Below are 27,763 nucleotides of genomic sequence, written 5' to 3'. Positions count from 1 at the left end.
TGAACTAGAGAAACATCGTGCCTATGAGGAACGGATTCGGGAGGTGGAGCATGGGAGTTTTTAACCTTTACCCCCCTTGTTTTTTCCACTTCAGGTGGCATGGGAAGGGCTGCCACCACCACTTATAAACATCTTGCCCGCCTGCTGAGCGAGAAGTGGAATTCCCCATATTCTGTGGTGATGGGCTGGCTCCGTTGTAGTTTGGGGTTTTCCTTGCTCCGTTCTTCAGTTATGTGCATCAGAGGATCACGCTCAAGATCCAAGTGTCCGTGTGTGACTCCAGCAGTTGATCTTGCTGTCGCTGAGGGGAACCTGCCTGCCCATTGAACCCTGGGCATGCTGTAGGTTCTGTGTAGGTTCTTTTCTGTAGGTTATAATTAATTTTTCAAATATTTTGTTAGCATTCTATAGAGATGTGTGGGAGGAAGGGAGTGCCATTAGGGCCGGAGGAAAAAAAAAGAAAAAAATTAATAAATTACCGTAACTAGCTACGTTAGTACTGCACTTACCGATTTTGCTGCAGTTATTATGGTTACAATAATTATATCGACAACTCCCATCAATACCCAGCAACATCTTTTGGTTGCTATAGAGCTCAGAAGGAAGACCGGTACAGCTGTTTACAATATGACCTTCAGCTTCTGGATTATCTGTTAATCTCATTTCCATTAAGATTAGTTGTTTAGGCCATTTTATGCCACAAATGCCCAAGTAGCTAGACAATGCTTGTGAAGTGACAAAGAAGACTATACAAGACCCCTGTTTGAGCAGGCTGCTTGCATTTCTGTCTCATGCTCATACAGTATTTTTATTCTAGAGCCTCCCCAGACTGGGACTTATCAGTTTGCCTAAACTGAACTTTTCTGCACACTAGAATTATTTTGTATTGTAATTTAATAGTGTAAGTCTTGCCAGGGCTCCTGTACTGTCCACCCAGTGCATGGTACGCCTGAATCTATACCCCTGTACTTAAGTTGTATATTGTCTTAGCAAAACAAGACGTCTATCTCTCTCTCTATATATATATGGAGGTGTGGGGGTTGAATAACAGCAAGGGTACACACAACATGAAACTGAACTACAAGTGTTATCATCAACCGAAATGTCTAAGAAAGTTTGACCAAAAATGTTAGACAATGATAAATCCAGAGGTGGAAGAGCATTCCACAAGTATGGAAGTAAAATGGATATGCTTGAATGGGTCGACAATCATGTTATACTATTGTTGAACTTATAAGCCACTTAGTAAATGTCAAAAGAAGAGGATGGCTGTTTTTGAAGATTTGATAAAGAACATCAGATCATTTAATTCATAAACATACATTAAAGGAGCAGTGACAAATTTAAAATTCTAGTATGGTAGGTGGATCTCCATTGGACTCTTTCCAATAACAGTATGTCAGTCTTGAATATGACTTGGTCGCCATGGCTAACTATGAACAGTAGGAGCAAATCACATGAAGTGTTACCAGTAAAGTATGCCAGATAGACTTGTAGGCCCTTGGTATTATTAAGTTGTACCTTGACTTGTAGTGTTCAGTCCAAGAAAGGTCTGTAGTGATCACAATTCCCAAATCTTTAATTGATTCAATTGGCTTACTTATAATCAGTTGTTTGATCATAGTGGTTTCGACTGCAAGCTGGCCCCCACTATATGTCTGTGGGGGCAATTAACATTCAGCATGCCAAATAATAACACGAGACATAACCTTTGATGTATGCTGGCTCACTCCTAATTGAAATTACATTGGTTTTTGGATTAGTAACTGCATTGATAACTTTCAACTGGTTGCAGAAAGGTAAATAACTTTGGGTTGTTTGACCTCACTAAATGCAAGTCTTGTATTACATACAATATACCAGTTATTGACAACTCCCTTGAATGTGCCTGCATGGTGCAAAAGATGGCAGCACAGTAGTTGTGTTGAAATTAGTGCTGACATAGATATTATGTACATTATACATATAGTGCTGAGTACCTTCCTGCTTTTTGTTGCTGTGAATGTGATAGTGTACTGATAAAAACAGGAACTCGACAATGCACTTACCAAAAGCTCTTGGCCACTTTGAGAAACACCCCACAGCAAATAATTACTATTTCGTCAATTTCGATAGAGGCTGCAAATATTGTTTTGGAAGAGAAAACTTAATCTGATCATACATAATGTCAACCTTGAAGTACACAATAGAAAGTATATTCAGAACACTGCTGCACTGCAATATTTAGCCTTTATTATGTTGGTGTACCTGCCTCCGTCATGATGCGTAAGCAAGCTGACAGACTAAAACTCATTGAGGTGACGTTATCATCCAGAGAGGATAAGCTTAGTATTCTTCATAACTAGTGTAACTTATGGGACATAGAGCACACATGAATTTTATTACACCTAACTTAATCCCTCCTACAACAAAAGAGAAATAAACAACTGTATATTATACAAAACTGGCTGAATTAAATGAAAATTGATATTATGGCAAGATAATAACAAGAGAGAAGGCTCCCTCCTAAAAGAAATTGTGTGGCAACTAGAGGTGCACCCCAATATTGGTATGGGTGATTTTAGCAGATCTAGATATTACACACAAGTACTACAATAGTCCAAAACACTGCATAGTCGATCTTGTAGCACATTGGTTAAAGCAGGAGTCTCAAGTTCCAAAGGTTTTCACTATGGTCAGCATTAGACACTTCACCTTTTCTTTTTTTATATAGGTTTATGTGACCACCTTTTAAGTGTTTTGCCACATTTTAAATGTTTATTGCAGTGTTCATACCAAAAACCTTTTATGTTCAGATATCGGAAATCTCCATATTGGTACACCTCTAGCAACATTAACAGTGTGAGTCTCAAATCAAATTAAGTATTAGAAGATATCTACTTTGGATATGCATGGACAGAACAAAAGGTTCTTAGCACACAGACATTAACTCCTTTGTTTATATTGAGCATTAATACTAATACTTTGGTAACCAGCAACACGTTTTGTCAAATAGCCCAAATAATTTGACAGAGATACAGATCTATATGGAATTTGATCACAGCATTGCCCCACCATAGGGTATATTATGTATATGCATACACATTTGACATCCTGTGTTAAATAATTGTTGAACCCCACTACAACCTTACCTTTGCCCTATAGGGAATACACATTGATAGAAGCATAGGTGTAAGATGATGCACTATAGCTGAAGTTTGGTACTTGGGAGACGGATATTGGGAAAGCTTATAGTCAGGAGTATTACCTACAGTAGAAATTTCCTGACCCCCAGAGTAGCATCCATGTCAGTTGTATATATGCTTCAAACTAAATTGCCCTCAACAATGAACACTTGATCATCCAATTATTGTAGTCGACTTACAGCTCTACATCATAGCTGCCCACCTCTAGTAACAAATTACCGTTACATTGTTCCAGTGCAAATGGTACTTTTACACAATGATACATAGTAATCATTGAATACAAGAATGTGTGCATCATCTTTTATAGGTTGTGTACAAAGAAAGAATATCAGCAATAGAATTATTAAATTAGTGTTCTTGTTTTGGTATATAGATGTAATTACTCACTTTCAATAGAAGGGGAATTCCAAGAAAAAGTCCCTGACGTTATACAAAACTGGAGCCAACAGGCTAATGGGTTGGGAGGCTTGAGTTTGCTAGTTTGGAATAGGGTCATGCATCATAGCATGCTACATTAGCAGTGTGATCACTGAATGGTACTTCATAATCACTAAAAATCAGTGAGTTATACTTGCTATACTTGCAATAGATAGGAATACTAAGTGTGGAAGTGACCATTGTCACCGTCATGCTAGCAATTCAAAGTTGCAGTATGATAATAAATGTATGCAATATTTTCATTATGATAATATGGACATACATACACAATAGAGGATGAATCTATACTACTAGAATAGTTGTATGTGTGTATCTTGTAGAGGATGATGGACTATCGTCATGCTAAAGTGATAATAACCAAGTTTTAATAGCAAACAAATTCATGCTGGAAGAGTCCCACAACAATACATAACAATATACCACAACACTCTTATCAATATTCTATAATATGTAGTTTTGCAACAGCGTTGAAACCGAGTTCAGCCCTTTGGGTCAACCAGGTCACATTTCGTCGGGGACATCAAGGTCTGACCTGCTTCACAGATTATATAGGTCTGACCCAGATTGGATCAAGTGTGAAATTACTTAATTTGTTGACAATATCGAAGTGCATTAACTCATGGTCCAGTCCTGCCTGTTGCAACCCAGTTTCTTTCACGAGCCACTCCAGTAATATTGCAGTCTGTAGGTAACTAAGTATGCATGATCAATGTCCAGCGGGTTCCATGCTTACTAATCGATGGATATTTGTACAAGACATGGACTAGTCTAAAGCTACTTTTATGAGCAATGTCCACTTTAATATTGGGATGTGTGATACTGTTTGTAAGCATACAAGGAGCCATGCTAATTTATCAGTACAGTGTGTTGAAGTTTATAGGTATGCACAAACACACTCTGCAAACTTACGTGGAAACATACCCACTGACTTCACCATTAAAAATAAACCTTATCTGTTTAGTTTTCATAAAGCTACTCTTGTACTTAACACAGTAGTCACGGTAGTCGAGCACCCAAAATGTAGCTCTTGGCACACGCCTCAGTTTTTTTTATTTTATAATCTGGGTCACATCTGGGTCAGCGGTATTGACCTAGTTTCAACACTGTTTTGCAGTACACACAGCAACAACACATATAAATTTGAGATGTTGACTTTCAATAGTATCCCTTAAACTAGCAACTGTTTTAAACTAAAAACGCAATCAATGAAAACGCATTATCCAGTATAGTGGATTTTAGGCATGTCTGTTAATCAAGCTCTCATAGTGAAAGAACTGTTAAAAGCTGTCTAAAAGTTACAAACACTGTTTTACTCATTGTAAAATTTTGGTATTAAATGATAATCCACAACTTCATGCAGTACATCTTCCTCGTTCACGTATACATATAGTAACAATGAAAAAATACTCAGCTGTACTTAATTCATTTAAAATTTGACACCTTTTTATTCATCACAAGCTGAGGATTCAATAGGACAGCAATAATTATCTTGTGAAAAGAAACAAAATCATTCAATGCTCTTAGCGGGTGGGATCTTTGTTATGTTGAAATGCAGATAAATTGTTTCATGATAAGTAATAAGATCACCATTCCTAAAAGAAGATTGGATGAACGCTGCCTGTCAAACATGTAAATCTGCAAAAGTCTTGCACATTTTAGTTCAACTTTTAATTTTACAAATCCAGTTTTCTGGTTAGTTTTAGTCACTAGTAGTATTTTATAAATTGATTTAGAGCACAGAGACAGTTGATAGATGCTATGGCCTTGTTCATCGCTTGTACGTAAATCAATCATATTTAATTGGCACACCTCTACACTAACTCTCATACAAACAGTACTACATGTGATGATCATGTGCTCCATCATGTGTACATGGAGCGGCTAAATGTTCTGGTATCACTTACTCATTGGAGGTGATGATCTTCTCCCATATGAATGGCTCTTACTCTTACGGAACATTTCAAATGGATCAATTATATCAGTACCGACTCCCTGTAAATAAAATCCCGTTAATAAACAAACAGAACAGCCTGATTTGATGGCTTTATAGACCCACAGTATCAAATATAAAGCGACCATTTAATAAGACAAAACTGTACGTTCTATTAGAGTAGTTGAGTAAACTACCACGTACAACCAAGTTTTCGAAGGATGCTTTAGCTGCACCCTCAAAAATTAACAATTACCAGGATTGGTACTAGCTATGCAGGTAACCTGAGTGAAAAACAAGTGATCCTTGAAACTAAAACTGCAAAATTTGTTAAACTGCAAAAATTACGTACCTCAAAAATTTGTATATACATGGTAAGGCTAGTTTTTATGTCAAAACATTCTTGTTCTCACTTCAAGAAGCTACCATATACAAATACCCTTGGGTCCATAAAAAACCTCCTTCACTACTCTGTTATGGAACATGTATAGAACTTCCAGCATACTTCACAGACTCAAGCTTAAAAAGGAACTCAATTAAAAAGTTCTTCACTTCATCATTTGTAACACTGTATGGAAGGAATTGTTAGAAATTATGACATTTGAGCCCTGGCGTTTATTCAAAATGCAGCATTTATTTCTGTTACGATACAATATTACCCCCAACCACTAAACTAGATGTGGAATCTATATGAGACCACCAGCAATACATTACTCAAGCAAAAATAAGAAATTGGACTAAAGCATGTGACCGATTGTCACTATTTTAAACTCTGTATTCTCCAGGACACAAGCTTTGGACCTTCGTTTCTCCAAAATTAATTTAAATGACTAAATAGGTGTATGCTCTATTCGCTCAAGTGTTAGCATTAGAATGAAGCTCTGTATGAACGGGTTTCAATTACTTGAACAATATTTGGATAGCCAAAGTTCTACTACACATGCAGTGAAGGTACATATGCTTAATACATATATGAAATGACATAAGATTGTGTAAGGCTTTGCTTTAATGAGCCTCCTAAGTAGAAAACACATGCTGCAGTAGTAAAAATATTATGAGGTTAATGAAACCACATGTCAACTTCTGTCAAAGTCATGAAATGAATTTCGGATGAAAATATTGTCTAACAACTGGATCTGAAAAGCTTATAAATAAGACCACTTCATCACAGTACCAATAACATAAGTTGCACTTCATGGCCTCACAAATAATTATATAAGGTTGCCTCAATATTGAGGCAATACTCTTTATATTTTGGTCACAAGATGGTTGCCATGTTTTACTTAGTTAAACGCCACAGTATTTTCCAAAAAAAATTGATGCAGTGACTATTGCGACATTGGCAACCACTCAATACTCGATGTTTAAGCCTTTATTTTTGAAATAGATGGTGGTACCACTCAAGTATGGCTACTATGGAAGGTGTGGCGTTTAACCAAAGAAATAGTATATGTAACAGTAACACACTCACTGCTCACCTTGTACTTATCAGTTTGAGACCGTACCTCCCCTCCCTTGATAGGGTCCTGTATACCTTGCTGTGCAGCACCTAGCCCTGCCCCCTCCCAGCCCATCTTCTTTAGCAGTTGATGACCAACATTAGCCTCTCCAATACGACGATCCTGTGTCACCTGCTCTGGCCTAGAGTGAACAAGACATATTCCATTACAACCATGTTTTGAAGAAATAGTACACACAGCATCGTGAACTGTGTTACCAGTACACAGCATCAAGTGTATGAATGATTTGCAGCATAATTTGTCACACACCTAGTTTGCACAATTTCTGAATTTCTTTTTATTGTCCTAGCATTATCTATAGTGTCCAAGGAATGTGTTACCAAAGTTAGTTTCAGCCTATAGGTTTGGAATTATAGTACTAGACAGTAGAAATAGCAAAGAAATCGATTGTGTGCATGCATAGCCACTATACTGAAAATAAAATTACAGCCATAAAACACGTTCACTTTTTGTAAATTATGCCGTCACACAGAATTATCTGCATTAGGCATTAATTTGAGACCCAATGTTTACAATGGAAAATCTATATAGCCCATAATGACAAGTACAAGGGAAAAGGCACCTGCGACAACTAACAGTGACTAACTACTACCTGATACCTTTAGACAAGTGTAACTTGATAACGGATAACGCTATAGGCTCAATTTTTTTCAGTAAGTCAATCAGTCAATCAGCAGAAAATTCCACTAACTTTGACTTCATAACAACTTATTGGAAATGTTTGGGTCACACTGAAGGCACTTTTGGGCTGGGCTATACCTCGCCAATACTGCAATACTGCCAAGGCTGGTTTCTGGTCAAAAACTTTTTTTTTGTGATAATCAGCAAACCTCCATGATCCCTAATATACAGTACCACTGTACTATGTGGTACGTACTCCTTTACCATGACATGGTAACAAGCTGATGCTGTGCTACCTCTAAAAACCATGATACATGGTTACTACTGACAAATGAGTAGCTAACCTACTCTTTCTACCGCAAATAAATCATTGCAGTACTGTCTTTTATATCATTTTTCCAACAAGGTTAGTGTACAAGTGTACAGTACCCATCATGTGCAACGATATAACAATATCTAATCAAAAACAGCCAAGCTGTAAAAAAAGGAGTGCGGCCCTTGAAAAGGCTATGGTGAAAAAAGATGTGAAATCCAAGGTGGCGGCCAAGAAATGGCTGTGATGGTAGGTTAATGGTAAAAATTTTAATAACGACAATTCAGGTGAATTTGGTGCCGCTTGGTCAATTGGCACAAAATTCACCTGAATTGTTGTTATTAAAATTTTTACCATTAATCTACCATCACAGCCATTTCTTGGCCGCCACCTTGGATTTCACATCTTTTTTCACCATAGCCTTTTCAAGGGCCGCACTCCTTTTTTTACAGCTTGGCTGTTTTTGATTAGATTTCACTTCTTTTTGTATTTGTATACCCCAAAGCCGGCCTATGGCCAGCTTTGGGGCTTTTTAACCTATATATTTTTCTTTACCACAGGAAAAAGAAAAAGATGAATCAGATTTTATAAATACTTTAACTCATTCTGATTTTATCAGTAAATGTACAAATTATATATATAATGCATATATCAAGAGTTCATAATATAAAAAGAGAGAATATATTTATTACATGTCAATTAATCCCCACAGGATAATTTGCAGCTGATTTCTCTACTGGGTGACTTGAAATGTAGCTGAACTCTCTACAGGGTGATCTGCTTGTATGTAGATGAACTCTTTACAGGATTCTCTCTACAGGGTGACTTGACTGTAGCTGAACCCTCTGCAGGGTTATCTGTTTGTAGTTGAATTCTCTACAGGGTGATTTGTTTGCAGCTGATGAACTCTCTACAAGGTAACTTCTTCTAGCTGATCTGTCTACAGGGTGACTTGTTTCTAGCTGGTCTCTCTACAGGGCGATTTGTTTGTAGCAGAATTCTCTACAGGGTGATGTGTTTGCAGCTGAACTCTCTACATGGTGGTTGCTTTGTAGCTAAACTCTCTAATAAGTGACTTCTTCTAGCTGAACTCTCTACAGGGTGATCTTTTCATAGCTGAACTCTCTACAGGATGATTTGTTTGCAGCTGAACTCTCTACTTGATGATTTCTTTGTAGCTGAACTCTCTACAGGGTGATTTGTTTGTAGCTGAAATCCCTACAAGGTAACTTCTTCTAGCTGATCTTTCTACAGGGCGATTTGTTTGTAGCTGAGTTCTCTACAGGGTGTTCGTTTGCAGCTGAATTCGCTACATGGTGGTTTCTTTATAGCTGAACTCTCTACAAGGGGACTTCTTCTAGCTGATCTCTCTACAGGGTGATTTGTTTGTAGCTGAACTCTCTACAGGTGATTTGTTTGTAGCTGAACTCTCTACAAGGTGATACTTCTAGGTGATCTCTCTACAGGATGACTTGTTTCTAACTGAACTCTCAACAGGGTGATCTGTTCATAGCTGAACTTTCTACTGGGTGATTTGTTTGCAGCTGAACTCTCTACATGGTGGTTTCTTTGTAGCTGAACTCTCTACAAGGTAATTTCTTCTAGCTGAACTCTCTATAGGGTGACTTGTTTCTAGCTGATCTCTCTGCAGGGTGATCTGTTCATAGCTGAACTTTCTACGGGGTGATTTGTTTGCAGCTGAACTCTCTATACATGGTAGTTTCTTTGTAGCTGAATTCTCTACAATGTGACTTCTTCTAGCTGAACTCTCTACAAGGTGACTTGTTTTCTAGCTGATCTCTCTACAGGGTGACTTGTTTCTAGCTGAACTCTCTACAGGTGATTTCTTTGTAGCTGAACTCTCTACATGATGGTTTTGTTGTAGCTGAACTCTCTACAAGGTAACTTCTTCTAGCTGATCTTTTTACAGGGCATATTTGTTTGTAGCTGAGTTCTCTACAGGGTGATTTGTTTGCAGCTGAACTCTCTACATGGGAGTTTCATTGTAACTGAACTCTCTACAATGTGACTTCTTCTAGCTGAACTCTCTGCAGGTGATTTCTTTGCAGCTGAACTCTAGTTTCTTTGTAGCTGAACTCTCTACAAGGTAACTTCTTATAGCTGATCTTTCTACAGGGTGACTTGTTTCTAGCTGATCTCTCTGCAGGGTGATCTGTTCATAGCTGAACTTTCTACGGGGTGATTTGTTTGCAGCTGAACTCTCTATACATGGTAGTTTCTTTGTAGCTGAATTCTCTACAATGTGACTTCTTCTAGCTGAACTCTCTACAAGGTGACTTGTTTTCTAGCTGATCTCTCTACAGGTGATTTCTTTGTAGCTGAATTCTCTACAATGTGACTTCTTCTAGCTGAACTCTCTACAAGGTGACTTGTTTTCTAGCTGATCTTTTTACAGGGCATATTTGTTTGTAGCTGAGTTCTCTACAGGGTGATTTGTTTGCAGCTGAACTCTCTACATGGGAGTTTCATTGTAACTGAACTCTCTACAATGTGACTTCTTCTAGCTGAACTCTCTATAGGTGATTTCTTTGCAGCTGAACTCTGGTTTCTTTGTAGCTGAACTCTCTGCAAGGTAACTTCTTCTAGCTGATCTTTCTACAGGGTGATTTGTTTGTAGCTGAATTCTCTACAGGGTGATTTATTTGCAGCTGAACTCTCTACAAGGTGACTTCTTCTAGCTGAACTCTCTACAGAGTGATTGATTTTTTTGCAGCTGAACTCTCTACATGGTGGTAGCTTTGTAGCTGAACTCTCTAAAAGGTGACTTATTCTAGCTGAACTCTCTAAAGGGTGATCTTTTCATAGCTGAACTCTCTACAGGATGATTTGTTTGCAGCTGAACTCTCTACATGGTAGTTTCTTTGTAGCTGAACTCTCTACAAGGTAACTTCTTCTAGCTGACCTTTCTACAGGGTGATTTGTTTGTAGCTGAATTCTCTACAGGGTGATTTATTTGCAGCTGAACTCTCTACAGAGTGATTGATATTTTTGCAGCTGAACTCTCTACATTGTGGTTTCTTTGTAACTGAACTCTCTACAGTGTGATTTGTTTGTAGCTGAACTCTCTACAGGGTGATCTGTTCGTAGCTGAACTCCCTACAAGGTAACTTCTTCTAGCTGATCTTTCTACAGGGCTATTTGTTTGTAGCTGAGTTCTCTACAGGGTGATTTGTTTGCAGCTGAACTCTCTACATGGTAGTTTCTTTGTAGCTGAACTCTCTACAATGCGACTTCTTCTAGCTGAACTCTCTACAGGGTGACTTGTTTCTAGCTGATCTCTCTACAGGGTGACTTGTTTCTAGCTGAACTCTCTACAGTGGATTTGTTTGCAGCTGAACTCTCTACAAGGTAACTTCTTCTACCTGATCTTTCTACTGGGTGATTTGTTTGTAGCTGAATTCTCTACAGGGTGACTTTTTTCTAGCTGATCTCTGTACAGGGTGACTTGTTCCTGCTGAACTCTCTACAGGTGATTTGTTTGCAGCTGAACTCTCTTACATGGTGGTTTCTTTGTAGCTGAACTCTCTACAAGGTTACTTCTTCTAGCTGATCTCTCTACAACATGACTTGCTTCTAACTGAACTCTCTACAGTGTGATCTGTTCATAGTGGAACTTTCTACTGGGTGATTTGTTTGTAGCTGAACACTTTGCATGATTGTTTCTTTGTAACTGAACTCTCTACAAGGTAACTTCTTCTAGCTGATCTCTCTACAGGGCAATTTGTTTGAGCTGAACTCTCTACATGATGGTTTCTTTGTAGCTGAACTCTCTATTAGGTACCTTCTTCTGGCTGATCTGACTACAGGGTGACTTGTTTGTAACTGAATTCCCTACAGAATAATTTGCAATGTAATAAATTATAATTGAGTAAATTATAAATGCAGCTGAATGCTTTATTAGGGTGACTGTTCTATTAGAGTATCTCGATCTCGCATTTGCTACACGTAGTTGCCTTTCGAATCATAACTCAGTGGTTTGTAATCCGATTCTTCTGTACTACTGCAAGGACTTTCTATGATGATTATTCCAGCTACATACTGATTTTCAGCTCATTGCTCTAAGCGGTTTGCCTGGTAGATACAAAAACTAATAGTTTTTTTATTCATAAAAAATCGATTGCGTAATTTTGACACAGGTCGGGTTTTGTGTCATATCTCCGTGGTCTTTATCCCGATTCCTTTCAAACCACAAAAAGGCACTCCTACGATGGTTGCTCCATCTACATATCAATTTTCAACTGATTCCTCAAAGGAGTTTACCCTGTAGGCGTGACAGACCTTCGACCTTATTTTACGCAAATAATCGGTCATAACTCCGTGAATGCTCATCGGATTCCTACCAAAGTTGGTACACAGATCCGCCTTAATGAGCCCTTTATGTGTGCCAAATTTCAGCCCGATCCGAGCACGCATTCGTGTTTTATGGCGGATTTTGCGAATGTGAGAAATGAAGTAGTAGAAGAAAAAAACGAAGAAATTAAAACGAAATTTTGTTCGCTCGTATCTCGGAAATGGCTGGAGCGATTTTCTTCAAAGTTGGTGTGTAGACTCCCCTTACTGGCCGGCACCTCTCTAGCAAATTTGGTTCCAATCGGATAAGGGATCACAGAGCTACATAGGTGTGAAAATTGCGTTTTCTTTCTTCCTGTTAATATACTCACGGGTGGCACGCCGGCTTCTTGGGCCGCACGACACACTACCGTGTGTCTTGATAAGAAAAATTTATATCATAACCTTGAAAGAAATTTGTAGCAATAATCAACAAGATGAGAATATTAATGTACATCATTAATCAAAATCCTGGAATTTCCCAATAGCCATAACACACTTAACACATATGTATGTGTTTAGTGTTAACACACACACACACACACCCATGCACACACACACACACACACACCCATGCACACACACACACACACACCCATGCACACACACACACACACACCCATGCACACACACACACACACATTGTTGATGTATCTCAATTATTGCCTCCCCCCTGCTGTTGTAAGTGTTACTTTCTGTTTTGCGCGATTGCTATTGAGTTCTATTGTGCTGCTGTTACGGAGTTTACATTGGTGCCGAAACCCGGGAAGAGATAGCAAATAGTATTTGTTTACCTGAACCTTTACAACATGACGATGCAAGATTGTGGTTCAAGAGATTCAAACTGTGTGCAGCTGCCAATGAGTGGGATGCCACCAAACAACTGCTACGCCTCCCTACATTGCTCAAAGGTCGATCATGGGAAATTTATGAATCTCTGGGTGATGAAAATAAGGATACATATGCGCAGCTTAAAAAGGCTATTCTCGATAGACTGAACCCTGACACAGATAAACACCCGAAAACAGAGAACAGCTGAGAACAGAGGTGTCTTCGTAAGGGGGCAGAAAGTATTGATGAGCTAGCCAGGAACTTGGAGAAACGTCTTGACCAAGTGTCACCAGTGCTTCCAGCAGCTACATACCCGCGAAGCAGAGTTACGTTTCCACCTAATCAACTCACTGCCTGATGCTGTATCCTTTCAACTGAAGCTCCAGCCTCAGGCTAACTACACAGCCACCATCGCCTAGGCACAAGAGATTTAGCAAGAATACCAATCCCCATCCTGTGAGCTCTGTCAGAAGTGAGGAGAGGGATTGTCTTGACCAAGTTCAACAGTCATTGCTACAGATGACCGAGCAATTGTCTGCCCTCACCAGCGATTTCATAGCATCTCAACCAGAAAGATGCTGCTTCAATTGTGGTCGCCTTGGTCACCTAGCCAGGAACTGCCACTCACAGAGAATTCAATGCTTCAATTGTGGGAGAACTGGACATGTGGCCAGAGACTGCCAGAATCAGGGAATGGACAAGGGGGTGCCCAGATCCCACGAGCAAGGGGTACCCCTGGAGGCTGGTGAGTGCCTACACAACTAATGCACATGCACACATTGTCTCCACACTTACACATAACGAGTACACTAACAGGGTGGTACACGCTCATGACACACTTAACAAACACAGGACATTATTGTTGCTTGATTTAGGGGCATCATGCTCAGTCATCTTGAAACTATACGTAGATCACACGCATATTTCACCCATGCACACAGTGAGATTAGTCAATGCTGACAGTAGAGACATTAAACCTTGTGGGGTAGCCACCATGAGAATCATCCTGGGAAGGTTTTCTGCCAGACATATGTTTGTAGTCATTGACCACCTATCTACACCAGTAATTCTTGGCTGTGACTTCTTGATGAACCATGGTTATGTGTTGGATTTCGAGCAATGTACAGTTTATAGAGCTCAAAACCAAGAGGAAGTCTTGCAGCTGCTGCCTGCACAAACAATCCCTCAGTCACAGCCTCTCCACACCATCACCATGGATGATGAGTACCCTCAGGAAATCCTCACACCATGCAAACATACCAGCTCACTTACACTAGACATGCCCACTGACACACACCAAGCCCTCACATATGTACTAGAAGAGTTCAAGTCTTTGTTTTCAACAGAATTAGGCTGCACAAACACTACCCAACACATCATTGACACAGGTGACACACCACCTATCAAAGTCCCACCCCACCCAATCCACTATGCTGAGAGTCCACCAACAACTCCAGGAAATGGCCCCAGTGTTTGGTGTGCTCCGGCAGTTTATGTGCCCAAGCCCTCGGGGGAAATCAGGATATGTATCTACTATGTACAGTTAAACAGTGTTACCAAGAAAGATTCTTACCCTGTCCCCTGTGCTGAAGGCCCCCAACAGAAGTTAGCTGGCAAGAAAGTCTTCTCCAAACTTGACCTCCATAGTGCCTATCGGTAGCTTCCCATGGAGTAACTATCAGTGGAGAAAACTGTCTTCTACCCAGGCCCAGGCTATGAACTCTGGGAGTTTACCAAATGCCCTATGGATTAACGGGTGCAACACAAACCTGCCAGAGAAGCCTAGATAATATCCTACAGAACTGCAAGGACTGTGTTGACAACTATGTAGATGACTGCATTGTCTTCTCTAATGACATGGATACACACATCAAGGACCTGAGGAGAGTCCTCAGTCAACTGTCAGCTGCTGCCTTTACCCTCCGTGGCTCTAAGTGCTTTATTGGGAAAAGCAATATTACCCATTTAGGTTTTGAGTACTCAGCCAACGAAGTAGCTCCCTCCCCAGAGAAGACTATGGCCATCTCAACTTGGCCAGTCCCGAAGACCATCAAAGACCTTCAATCATTTCTGGGCCTGGTAAATTTTTACCATCGCTTTGTTCCAAATCTGCACACACAGCGGGTCCCCTCACTGCACTCACAGGTAAACATGTCCAGTTTAAGTGGGAGGCCACACACCAGCAAGCTTTTGACATTGTGAAGCACACACTAGTCAGCCCACCCATACTTGACTACCCCAAGCAACATGACATTTTTGTGCTCATCAGACACACGCCTAGGTGCAGTCCTTTCCACTACTAGGGGCACAGTGGTAGAAAAAGCTAGCTGAACACTGACTACAGCATAACAAAGCTACTCTACAACTGAGTTGGCTATTGTTTGGGCAACCCATAAGTTATGACACTACTTGGTTGGTGCATACTTTGTAATTTAGACACATCACAAACCCTTAGAGTGGCTAGTCATGCACGTTCGCAGAAGCTGGAGAGGTGGGTCCTGCAGTTGTAAGGATTGGATTTCTCAATCACATACCGTGAGGGATCCCGCAATCAACATGCTGACTCACTTTCCTGTAAACCTGTGACTATGGTAGCTATCAGCAATGAACTGGACAGGACAGTGATTGCATCAGCCCAGCAGTCAGACCCGGCACTTGATACAGTCCTTTGCTGGGATGAAAAGAAACACCACCACTCACTAACTGGAGAAATACCCTCTCAAGAGGTACTACTCGATCTGGTCCCAGTTGACTCTTCATGAGTTTGTACTGTACCGTAAAGTGAAGACACCAACCATGCAAGAAGAGAGGCTACTCCTACTTGTATCAACATCACTACAGAAGCAATTTTTGAAGAATGCTCATGATAAGGCTGGACACCAAGGAGCTGATAGAACAATAGCACGTCTCTCTGAAGCAGCCTACTAAGTAGGAATGGGCAAGGACGTAAACAACTATTGCAGCCGTTGTGTCACGTGTCAACGCACCAAAGCAGCAAGCATGCATCCAGCTCTGTTACAGCCAGTAGTAGCAAGCAGGCCATGGGAATTGGTAGCAGTTGACATTCTCAAGGTGCCTATGTAACACCAAGGGAACCAGTACGTGGCCTTTTGCAGTACCTCTATCTGGTCAAACAGCAGTCAAGATAGTGCATGCCTTGAAAGACCAAGTATTCACATTGGTTGGACCTCCTAAAAGGCTACACTCTGATCAGAGCAGAAACTTTGAGAGCCAGATCCTCAGTGAACTATGTAAAGCATTCGGAGCGACTAAATCTCACACTACACCTTATCATCCCATGGGTGATGGACTGTGGAACGAATGAACAGATCTATATTGAACCTGCTGTGTGGTCTGGTTGAAAAAGAGGAGGGCTGGGAAGAGCATCTCCAACTTCTCCTGTATCTCTACAGAACAACCAAACATGCCACAAAGGGGTCTTTCCCCATATGAGATCTTGTTTGGAACTAATCCACCACCACTGAACATCCCAACATCTGACATGATATAACACATGGATCCATCAGACTACAGTTCTTGTGCACAGGGCAAACTATTAGAATTACGAGAGACAGACAGAAACAGTTATCGTGGGAATGAACACTTGAAATTACAAGTGGGACAAGAAGTTCTACTAAACAATCCCACCAAGGGGAAACTGGACCCACGTTGGACTGGACCATGGATAGTGAGAGAGTGGAAGGGACCCCCAAATGTAAAGATAAGAATGAACAACAAAGAGCGGGTGATTCATGTGAACAGAGAGAGACCACTTCTGAAACCAGATTTGAGAGTTGGATGCTCTGAGGAACAGTGGAGTCCACCATTGTTCCAATATTGTGATGAAAGTCCTGCCCCTGCCACTCGTGACAAGCCACCTGCACCCCCTCAGTCTGGACGACCCGTCACTACTAGAATACTAGAAGCGGAAGAGTTGTAAGACAGGTTGACTACTACAGATACTAACATTCATTTTCATGCACAACATATTGTTGGATTTGTAATGGTATATTGCTCACACACTGTTGATAAATCTCAATTGCCCCCCCCCCCCCCCCCCAATCATGTGCTGTTGTAAGTGTTACCTCATGTTTTGTGCGACTGTTGTTGAGTTCTATTGTGCTGCTGTTATGGAGTTTATAAACATATTTTTGAGGGCCTATCGTGGCATTCTCTAAATTTTTACCATCATTACTTCTGTGTACACGAGTCATTTAATTTGTCAAGAGAGAAATACATAGTGTGGTGAGTGTATGTAAGGCTGCAAATTAGTCTACAACTGAGTGAAAGGCTGCTTTTTAGCCCGTCCGTGTCCCACGAAATGCGGTATTCCGTAACCTTAAGATTTTATTTTTACTGATAGACAAACAGATACCACTTACACAATATATGGTCCAGGCGGTGGTGATACTCGTCTCGATCGTCTATCCTCCACGGTAGGGATGAAAGGAGACTTTGATCTTGACCGAGACCTCGATATACTCCTTGATGACGATGAAGAGGAAGATGAACTAGAGCTGGAGCTTGATCTTGATGACCGTGATGATGAGCTTGATGATGATCTGCCATAATAATGAATAACCCAAACCCACAATCAACAGTGTACCTTGATGACCGACGCTTTCTGTGCCGTGGTGATGATGACCTTGATCGACTTCTAAACCACAAAAAATACAAGTTAGAAATGACACAAGAGCACAATAATTATTAACAAAAAAACATCTTGTGTGATCATTTACCTTGGCCCAAATTATACATGTACACTAGCTAACCTAATGCACACTACCATGGGCTACAGTAAAAGGTCAAATCTACACGCTACCCTTCAGACAGTGCTATGTTTAATTAGCACAAATATGCAGTCCATTGCATAGCTATGCAAACAATTATTATCCACAAACCTTCGTCTTTTAGGAGACCTTCTGGTACTAGCATAAGAGGCTGGTGGTGGGGGTGGTAGCCTTCTTGGTGGGATCATGAGTGGTTCCCGGTCTCTCCTATACTTTGCCCCCTCCTTAGCTTCATAGTATCCTAACAGAGCTTTAGCCTCCCAACCATCCCTGGTAAAGATACAAGATTATTGTCATCTTCATCTTCAAAGTACTCACTTGTTACGAGGCTTATCCTCGGTATCCTCTTTGTAAAACTCCTCCACTGCTGCCAACAACCTCTCTGTTGGCATCTGGGGTGGAGGGAGTCGTATCAACTTGGGATCCAGTGCCCGATAGCCATGTTCAAACAACTGCAAAAAGTACACATGCTTAAGCCTCATAATATTCACCCATATTGTAGTACAGAACAGATAAGTGAATGCTACGTACATGTTTCCTACATTAATTACTATTGTGGTATAGCGTGGACAGTATACTGGTAATAAGACAATATTACAACTGATAATGACCGATGTTGCCTTGTTGTAGAAAAACTGCCATGCTGGTATAAACAATTATTGCGATATCAAAGTGGAAATGCAGCTGTTCCATACATTAACATGACTTGTCAACCAGTTTTTCGCCACCTTGTACTTGCACCAACTCTACTACACAAAATAGTGCACTAATTTATTAGAATACACACAATAAATCTGTAGAATATGCATATCAGCTGGTTGAAACATTACTGTGGCTAAAATCATACAGCCTCCCTAAGTCTACGAATTGCTAACGTATAAGCATTCATGATTTACCTCTCTTTCGTTAGATGTAGGTCTAGCACAAGCATGCACTTCCTTGTACCGTACAGCCAGAAATTTTCGAGGAATGAAACTTTCGCGAATTTCACGAGTGATGATAACTTCATGAAAATATAATCATGAAATGCTTCAGTTTAAGACCTTTATACAGCTTTCTAGACTTTCATGAATTTAAAAACATGAAAATCATAATTTTGCACAGTTTCACGAAAATTTCATCCCTCGAAAATTTCCCACTATACGGTATAGCTCAGTAGTTAAGTTAATCTACTGTAGTAAATAGTTGACTGGCATCTCTACATACTGTGGTTTTTGTGATGTGACTTTTACCACTATGCTTTTGTACTGTGATAATTACAAAGTTGACCAATATAGCAATCTATTGAAAATTCCAGTACCAATACTATTGTGGTATAGGCAAACTTGAAGGAGGTTGAAGGAAGGCTGTTGGTACAGTACTCTAACCATACACTGCTACAAAAATTTTCGTGGTTGTATAACAGGCTACAAATGAAACCAAGATTAAACTATAAACAACAATCATATGCCATTTTCTAACTAGATTCAGCCCAAAGTTTGTAAATCTTCAAAAGGAAGTCTCCAAAAACTACCTATCTACTACCTAAGAACAACTACCTGATTTCTGACCTTCACTTATGCATTACAAGGTTCCTACTCAAGACCAACATATTTACCACATAACACTCACTGGTACTAGAGGGACCATCACTCCAGCTGGTAGCTCATAGTAGGGAGCAGACGGGGGGTCAGGTGATCTAGGGGGTGGCGGGTGACTGTGCCAGTGTGGTGGAAGGGGCTCATGTGGTCTCATCATAGGAGGGTGATCCCATGGAGCAGGACCACCTTTATGATGGTGATAGTCAAACACCTACACAAATGTTATACAACATATACCTCTAATAATAGTAGATGATTGTAGTTGTACAGTGTGTATACATGTGGGATACAATTTACGCATAGACCATTAACACAGGATTTTACTTAAAAGGATATACAAATTCCAATAGGAGAAAACACTGGCACAATACCTAGTGAAGAAAACCTATATAGTAAGTTTCTTCAAATACAAAATGGTATATAAAAAGTAATTACCAGTTAGGTGGTTTTATACAGCTGCTAAAATGTTGTGGACAGAATATCATTTTTCATCAGTCAACTATCTATTACTATAATAAAATTTCATCCCACAAAATGAATAGATCTCTCGTGGCTTTTTTTTACAAACTGTTTCTTCACAAAGTTTATTCTCCTAGTTAAAATCTTCCATTATCAACAATTTTTCCTATAGGGTGCTTCAAATTGTTTAATTCACTCACCTCACTCCGATGCATCATGCTCATGTCATGGTCTCTCATCAGAGGTTCTGGAGGGGGTGGGAGATAATCAGGGTGGCTACGGTGATAATAGTCAGGGTGACCAGGAGGGGGAAAGCCCCTATCATGAGGAGGTGGCGGTAGCCCTCGGTCGTGAGGTGGTAGTCCTCGATCATGAGGAGGTGGCCCTCGATCATGAGGTGGAGGCAACAAGAAACGATCACCTTCCTCAAAACCTGGAGGTGGTCTGCCCCATCTACTACGACGTTCCCTCACTTCTCCAGGAGGCGGCCCACCATCCCCCATTAATGGCCTCCTCCGTTCTTCCATTGGAGGACCTCTAGCATCCATGGGAGGAGGTCCCCGGTCATCCATCGGAGGTCCTCTGTCATCCATAGGAAGTGGGCCTCTATCATCCATTGGGGGGCCTCTAATATCCCTAGGGGGGCCTCTGTCATCAAATGGTGGCCTCCTATCATCCATCAGATGACCTCTATCATCTATTGGTGGTCCTCTATCATCCATCGGTGGTCCTCTATCATCCATCCGTGGTCCTCTATCATCCATCGGTGGTCCTCTATCGTCCATCCGTGGTCCTCTATCATCCATCCGTGGTCCTCTATCGTCCATCCGTGGTCCTCTATCGTCTATCAGTGGTCCTCTATCGTCCATCAGTGGTCCTCTATCGTCCATCAGTGGTCCTCTATCATCCACCCGTGGTCCTCTATCGTCCATTGGCCGCCCTCTGTCTTCCATGGGGTCTCTTCTTATATCATCCATTAATGAAGGCATTCTGCCATCCATTGGTGGACCTCTGCTGTCCATTGGAGGGACTGGAGGTGGGGGAAAGCCTCTCCATTGTCCTGGGGGGTATGGATGTGCAGCAAATGGTGGAGGCCAAGGCCCCCAATTAGGTGGTGGGCCTCCATGTGGTGGGCCTCCATGTGGTGGAACAGGTGGTTGATTGTAAGGGTGTTCCCATGGCAACATTCCCCCAGGCGGTCCAGCCTTCTGCTCCCATGGTGGCACTAGAGAACACACAATAACAAATCAATTCTAATTGATGCCCACTACCATTGCTTGCAGGAGGGATGGGTGGAGCAGAGTTAGCAAACTGCTGGCCATCACTGAACCTATTCTTGTCACCCATTGGGTTGTCTACCACCTCTGTCATCTGTTGCAGCACAGTCTCACTAAAATATTTTTGTGTCTCCCAAATCTTTAGCACCTATACAAATGTACTATACATAAGCACAGAACAGCAATAGCAAAACAGTCAACATTATGATAGTGCAGAAGCTCTGTTCTATCCTGGGATAAAGGTCACTTGCATTTTTAAAAAAAAGAAAAAAAGAAATTGACAATTCCAACATGGATGATGTCAACAAAATAACTAACTACAAAATTAATTAATATGGCTCCAACAGACACGTGTTTTTGCAGTCATGATAAGTACCAATACCTTCTTCAGCTGATTTCTGTTTTCAGTGGTCTCTCCAAAGTGACAGTTGAAGAACATTTGCACAGCAGTTGCCTCAATGGCCTGTATAGATTGTAACAGTAATGGTGATTGTGTAGAGAGGAAATGGGACACACAGTGTGACAGAGGGAAGGAGAAAGACAGAGGAGAGATTTCACTATGTGACTACTGACTGAATATACTATATTGTACTAGTGCATTAAAAAAAGCAATTCAAACACAAATAAATGTTGTACTGTACAAAATATATGTATACACTCAATCACATACACAAGGCAGTCTCATACAGTGTATGCATACACATTACATAACACTACTTTATTATGCGAATCTACGTATACACAGCTGTACACAAAATACACAGTATTAAACAGAATTACTAAGAGCCTAAGACTTAAAAGTATAGCAAAAAAAGATATGCAAAGAGTAGTACAAAGATGACAGAAGGCATACCAATCTGGAAAATAGACAGTACAAAAGGTTTAACCTCATCAATGCAAGAAAAGGTAGAACTTTCCAGATTGGTGGCAAAAATGACAAGACATACAAACAGCAAGACAGACACAGTAACAGGTTAACACAAAGACACTTCCTGCTCGAGTAGTAACAACCCTAACCTCGCGTAGTTCCTGACACCCCTTGCGCAAACTATATCGTGTAAGTCAAGACAGCAAGATTTAAATATCAAAAGCCTCAATAACATGTATGTACACTATACTTAATATACAACATTACCATATGCCTTAAAGTACTGCATGAAACTATTAGAATATTAACTAATATATTAGAATATAACTATTCTATGACATCATAAGAATATTAACTATTCTATGACATCATATTACCTACCACTGGTCCATGATGTCATTGATGAGGTAGAGTACATGGAGTTTCTGACTAAACGTTACTCCCACTGAGTCCAGCGTCCTAGCAAAAAAATACAAGCTGCACTAAAAAACCCTCCAATTATAAGGTTAAAGATTTGCCCCCAACACAACCTGGCTCTGTACCACGTAAACTCAGTATTCTAAATAATAAATGTAACAAATGCTTTAATTTCTGAGTGCTATAAAGGAGTGTTTACAGACATGCATTTCAAACAGAAGTGCACTAACAGCATTACAGTAACTTTGTACTAATAATCCAAAAAATACAAAGCCAAAAGCAAAGGGTGATCTTACGTGACAGCACAGACCTTCTCTACAACAATCAGCACTCAAACCATAATGTAATCAGTTATAACGTGGACCTTCATAGACTATCAACTAAGTTGACAATGGTCATTAGCTAGGCCAATATAAAAACACTGGTTTAGAAAAATTTTCACACACACCATGTAGTCTGATAAAATAATTTAATGGGTGTGCATCTCTAATTTTAAAACACTATTATATTAGCACAATTAGCTGGTCCAATGGGACTTCATGTACCCATATAGTATGCTGAATACAGTCACATGGAAACAATAAGGTCTTACATCCTCATCAAATATGTTGCCACTTTTTTACAAGGATCTCCATCGCTGCTAGGTTGTTGTATGAACTGGAAAATCCAACTCTTACCATTCTGTAAGAAAAGAGCACCCATTTAAACCAAGTCATGAACATGCAGCATGCAACCAAGCCTATCACTCTTACAACAATACTTCAGTGATACCTATAATCTAGTGGCCACCTCTTCACATGTTTTGGAAATTAAATTCCGTCATTGGCTCATTATGATTCAGCAATGGACAGGTAATATTACTAAGAACAAGCTTTTTGAGTTATCAGATACATTCTTAAAAGCTCTGCAACAATTCAATTACCTACTAGTAACTCAAACATAATTTTCCATGGCATAAGAGCAGTTGGTCATCTTGTAAGGTACTTTAATCATGACAACCAATAATCAAGTGCCAAAGCAAAACTGTAGGTTAAACAGGGTTAACTTGGAAGTGTCTCTATAGCAATGGCTATACACCTGGTTGCTAGTGACTAGTGGTCAGGATTTTCATTTCGATACGATAATAGGGTAAATATGGAAATTTTGATTCGATTTTTGATAATTTTTAATTGTGTGGGTGGAGTAATTGCGTGGGCAGCTGATATTTATAATATGCTTCAAATACAATTCACATACTAAAGCATAGAACTAGTAACAAACCTAGAAAACTGGTAGACAAGCTTTTAAAGTGGCTAGATTGTACAGAACCAGCCTTAATTTCTAGCGTGATTGCACAATCACGCTGATTTATCGAAATATTCTTTATTTCGATAATATCAAAATCTGCTAAAGTAGTATAAACGATAACGATATCGACAAATTATCGTGATGTCGATATTTTTTTGATATATTGCACACCACTACTAGTGACACAGATAAGCAATTTATGCATAGGGTCCATGGGAAGGTGGAGACAAACATCAAATAGTGTCAAGACTTAACAAGGCTAACCTGGGCACAAACCAGTCAAACCGGTAATACAGGTGCTTAGTTGCAGCTTTAAATAGTAGTGAGCATTACACAGTGAAGCATTCTGCACTCTACTCAGTACTACTGTAAGCAGCTTCAACATTACTATTCCCACCCTACATCCCCGTATTTATTTTTCTCCACTAACAATTGCCATGGTTCAACTGGTGCATTAGTGTGAAATGGGAGGTGCCGTAGCAAGAGAGAGGGAGTTAGGGGGATCAGGATATGTAGGTCCCCACTACATGGTGGTAAAACCCTGATCATTTCTTTGGAATTGAACCATACATGACCTTATTACTTTAGGTTATAGGAGGTCACGTTACTGCTTAAGGTCTAAATATTACAAAGTCTATGGCACGTCATCCCATTCTCAGTTATAATAATACAAAGATACTGGGAAGTTAGCTAGGACATAACTAGCAATACAGTGACCACTATGTGTACACAGGGCAGTTTGACGAAACTGGTTTGGTTTGGCAGATTGTAACATTCATTTGACAAAGCAATAATTTCATTACAACATTGTGGAAAGGCCACTTTGATGACCAAATAACACAGCTGCTGCATATAATCAATCCTTTTGTCAAAGACACTTCAACATAAATATTTTACCTGCGAGCAACAAGATCCCGCTCAATAAAATTTCTAGCTATAGCCTGCACAACCAGTAATAACCAGAACATTATTAGGCCACTTCAACTAAATCTTGTTTCTCGGGCGAAATTCAGCCAAATAAAGGTCGGTAGGTCGGTAAAATAAAAATAAAAATAGGCTATTTTGCTAGCTTAAGAGTGATATTACGAGTCAAACGGTGGCTAAGCTACATTACAGTTGCTGTATCACTTGTGAGTAGGCAGCTATATGGTGAGATATTTAGTGTTACTTATATACTTTTTGAGAGCTTAAAGATAAATTTGCAACTCCTTCGTGGCGTTATCACTCTTTGCAAGGTGATCACGTGATTAACATAATTATTTTATGCTGAAAAATATAGGGTCGGTCGGGCTTGAGAAACAAAAGATTTAGTTGAAGTGGCCTTATTGGGATGTATGTTATCAATAAACAACATAATGCTTACAGCAATGGCTTCTTTGCTACATGTGGCCAAGACAGGTTGGACACAATTGCTGAAATCTCCTTCTGAAGGATCAGTGATTCCTGTTTGTGACAACAACTCCTCTTGCTCCAGTTTTGTACCCCTCAGTCGTTCCAACAGTTCTGGACCTGTTTGACGCTTCTGCGTCCATGAAGGTGGGGCTGTGGAGGAGGGCGTGGATTCACTTGGATTACTAGATCCTGGTGCTTTAGTGTGGCTTTCCGTTGGAGCTAGATGCAAAATACAAGAGCTTACAAACCACACGAATACCAAGAGATAACATACCAGCAATAATGTCTTCTTCCCGAGCAACCTTCCACTTGTAGTACTGGTAATGTTCGCCACCGAATAAGAATGAAAATTTGGGGTTATCCCGCTGCTTGTGCATGGTCATTTGTTCGAATTCTGGGCCATTCCTGGCCACAAAATTCGCCAGTTTATCAATAATGTTCTTAAGTTCTGCATCTAAATCATTCCAACACTGTCTAACATAATACCTTAATGCCTTACTAACCATCTGGAGGTTTCGCGATATCGGCCATGTTTTGCTGCTATTCCAATTAAAGTGCATCCACAGCACGTGAGAATCAAACTGCGAGCCAAACTGAATTTTCGACGTTCGTAGTTCGTGCCCAACTGTAGAAGGTGAGTGCGCAACATTAAATCTTTGTTGCAGTGACACCGTGGCAGTGAGCATGTTGTAAATTCTTTCTCAAAGTTAGCTGTTTTCCCCCACATAGGATAACCGCAGATTCTGTGATTTGTTCATCCTGCACTTAGCAGCCACCAAATATGGTGCGACTTACAACCGATTTGATCGCAGACTCACCGCAGTTCACCAATCCTGTGTCAGATCGCGAGTTAGATCTAAGAGGTATGGTTTGTTCCCTAATTAATGCACACCAGATTGTTCCTCTTAAATCACGCGGTCATGCCTTCACGTACGACGGAAGGCTGGTCCGGATTTCAAGAGTTGAACATGATCTGGTCCTTTTTCCTTTTCCCATTCTGTTGCTAACTTTCCAGTGTTTTGAACTTACCATGTAGGGAACAAAATTGCAGTAATTGAAAACTTGGGTGCGACATTGGTAGGCAAGCATAGTAACCAATAGCACCAAGAGTTCATGGTACCTAGTAACCGTGAACTCTTTGTTTTGTGTATGAAACAACTCCAATTGTATTAATTTGGTATTTGTTCAAACGTATTGACTGTTTTATTGGAATTGTTTAATCGTGATGTTGCATTGATGGGAACAGTTGTTTATGAGAGGCATATACACTTTATACAGCTATATAATCTATGCTCTATCACTTTGTAGGACCAGTTTGACACAATTGACTTTTCCGACAATGACATTCGCAAGCTAGAAGGGTTTCCGTTACTTCGTCGTCTCAAGAACATTATGATTCACAATAACCGAGTGTGGTGAGTTTATGTGAACTCCATATTTCATGTGTTGTTGCATTTTCGTGTAGCCGAATTGGTGAGAACCTTGAAGAAAATCTTCCAGCACTCAATTCAGTGATGTTGATCAATAATAACATAACAGAGCTTGTGAGTTGCATTAATTAGAAATATTTGAGTACATGTGTCTGTATAGGCTGACCTGGACACGTTGACTACAGTGAAGACACTGGAACACTTAAGGTTGTGGTGGTCATGTTACTCTTTGTTTTGTTATCATAGTTGTTGTGTAGTCTGATGCGTAATCCAGTCACTCACAAGCAACACTACAGATTATATGTGATCTACAGACTACCACAGGTCAAAGTGTTAGACTTCAGAAAGATAAAACAAAAGGTATACACTGCATCATTGCTGCTGCATTGATTGTGTGATGTTGTGATCTAGGAGAGAGAGAAAGCTGCTGATGTGTTTGGTAGTAGAAGAGGAAAAGACTTACTACACGAAATAGGCAGAAAAAGAGCAAGAACGTATGGATCTCATACTTGCGTGGTATAGACTACTAACTCTGCTACAGGTTTGTACCTGGAGAGGTACCATCAGCTAAGAAAGAGATGCCTAAAAGTGGCCCATCTGCTGATCAGATTGCTGCCATTAAGGTTCAAAGTTCATAGTTATAGTTGTGTAGTATTTACAATATTAATGCAGGCGGCCATCGCTAATGCCAAGTCACTTGAAGAAGTGAAACACTTAGAAGCCCAGCTGAAGGCTGGTCAGATTCCTTCAATGCCTAAACAACAACAAACTACATCATCTTCACGCTAGTGATATTGTTAAATTCTTTATCTTGTAATTTTTTTGCTATTTAATTGTAAGTACCATCCTATAAACTTCTCTACCTTACCTATGTAGCTAGTGTAGTAGAATGTGAACTTCTTTGTTTATAGTTCCTAGCTGTAAGCCAAAGACCAAAAAAAAAAGGTCATTACATGCCAACAATGATAATAGCTGTCCCTAACCAACTATACCTCCTTATTTATTTTATAACCATATATGTAGCTTGCTACACAGCTCCCCTGAAGAATATGGTGACTGCTGTATAAGTATCTAG

The 27,763-nt window shown here is 40.1% G+C and overlaps 2 protein-coding genes across 3 annotated transcripts; one reads left to right on the top strand and one right to left on the bottom strand.

The window, feature by feature from the left end:
• Positions 1–3,841: 3,841 nt before the first annotated feature.
• Positions 3,842–25,851, bottom strand: LOC136256723 (calcium homeostasis endoplasmic reticulum protein-like). The gene is made up of 17 exons (XM_066049728.1): positions 25,762–25,851; positions 25,533–25,712; positions 25,230–25,477; positions 23,172–23,260; positions 22,544–22,621; positions 22,312–22,342; positions 21,677–21,757; positions 21,289–21,442; positions 20,218–21,242; positions 19,590–19,769; positions 18,297–18,430; positions 18,090–18,248; positions 17,795–17,845; positions 17,571–17,750; positions 7,032–7,194; positions 5,528–5,615; positions 3,842–3,965 (listed from the first exon to the last, which is right to left on the bottom strand). The coding sequence occupies exons 1-17, from the start codon at positions 25,787–25,789 to the stop codon at positions 3,961–3,963; spliced, it is 2,874 nt and encodes a 957-aa protein (XP_065905800.1). The 5' UTR covers positions 25,790–25,851; the 3' UTR covers positions 3,842–3,960.
• On the top strand, positions 25,802–27,555 carry LOC136256724 (U2 small nuclear ribonucleoprotein A'-like). Of its 2 annotated transcripts, none has more exons than XM_066049729.1 (10): positions 25,802–25,892; positions 25,988–26,121; positions 26,295–26,335; positions 26,567–26,673; positions 26,724–26,802; positions 26,849–26,895; positions 26,946–27,048; positions 27,100–27,182; positions 27,230–27,311; positions 27,361–27,555. In XM_066049729.1, the coding sequence occupies exons 2-10, from the start codon at positions 26,040–26,042 to the stop codon at positions 27,475–27,477; spliced, it is 741 nt and encodes a 246-aa protein (XP_065905801.1). In that variant the 5' UTR covers positions 25,802–25,892; positions 25,988–26,039; the 3' UTR covers positions 27,478–27,555. The 2 variants fall into 2 exon arrangements, with proteins under 2 accessions (XP_065905801.1, XP_065905802.1); XM_066049730.1 differs by having other exon boundaries at positions 25,825–25,892; positions 25,966–26,121.
• Positions 27,556–27,763: the final 208 nt, after the last annotated feature.

Source organism: Dysidea avara, chromosome 5 (genome assembly GCF_963678975.1).
Source record: "Dysidea avara chromosome 5, odDysAvar1.4, whole genome shotgun sequence".
NCBI lineage: Eukaryota > Metazoa > Porifera > Demospongiae > Dictyoceratida > Dysideidae > Dysidea > Dysidea avara.
Note: the sequence above shows the minus strand (reverse complement) of the source record. Positions and strands in the feature narration are given on the sequence as shown.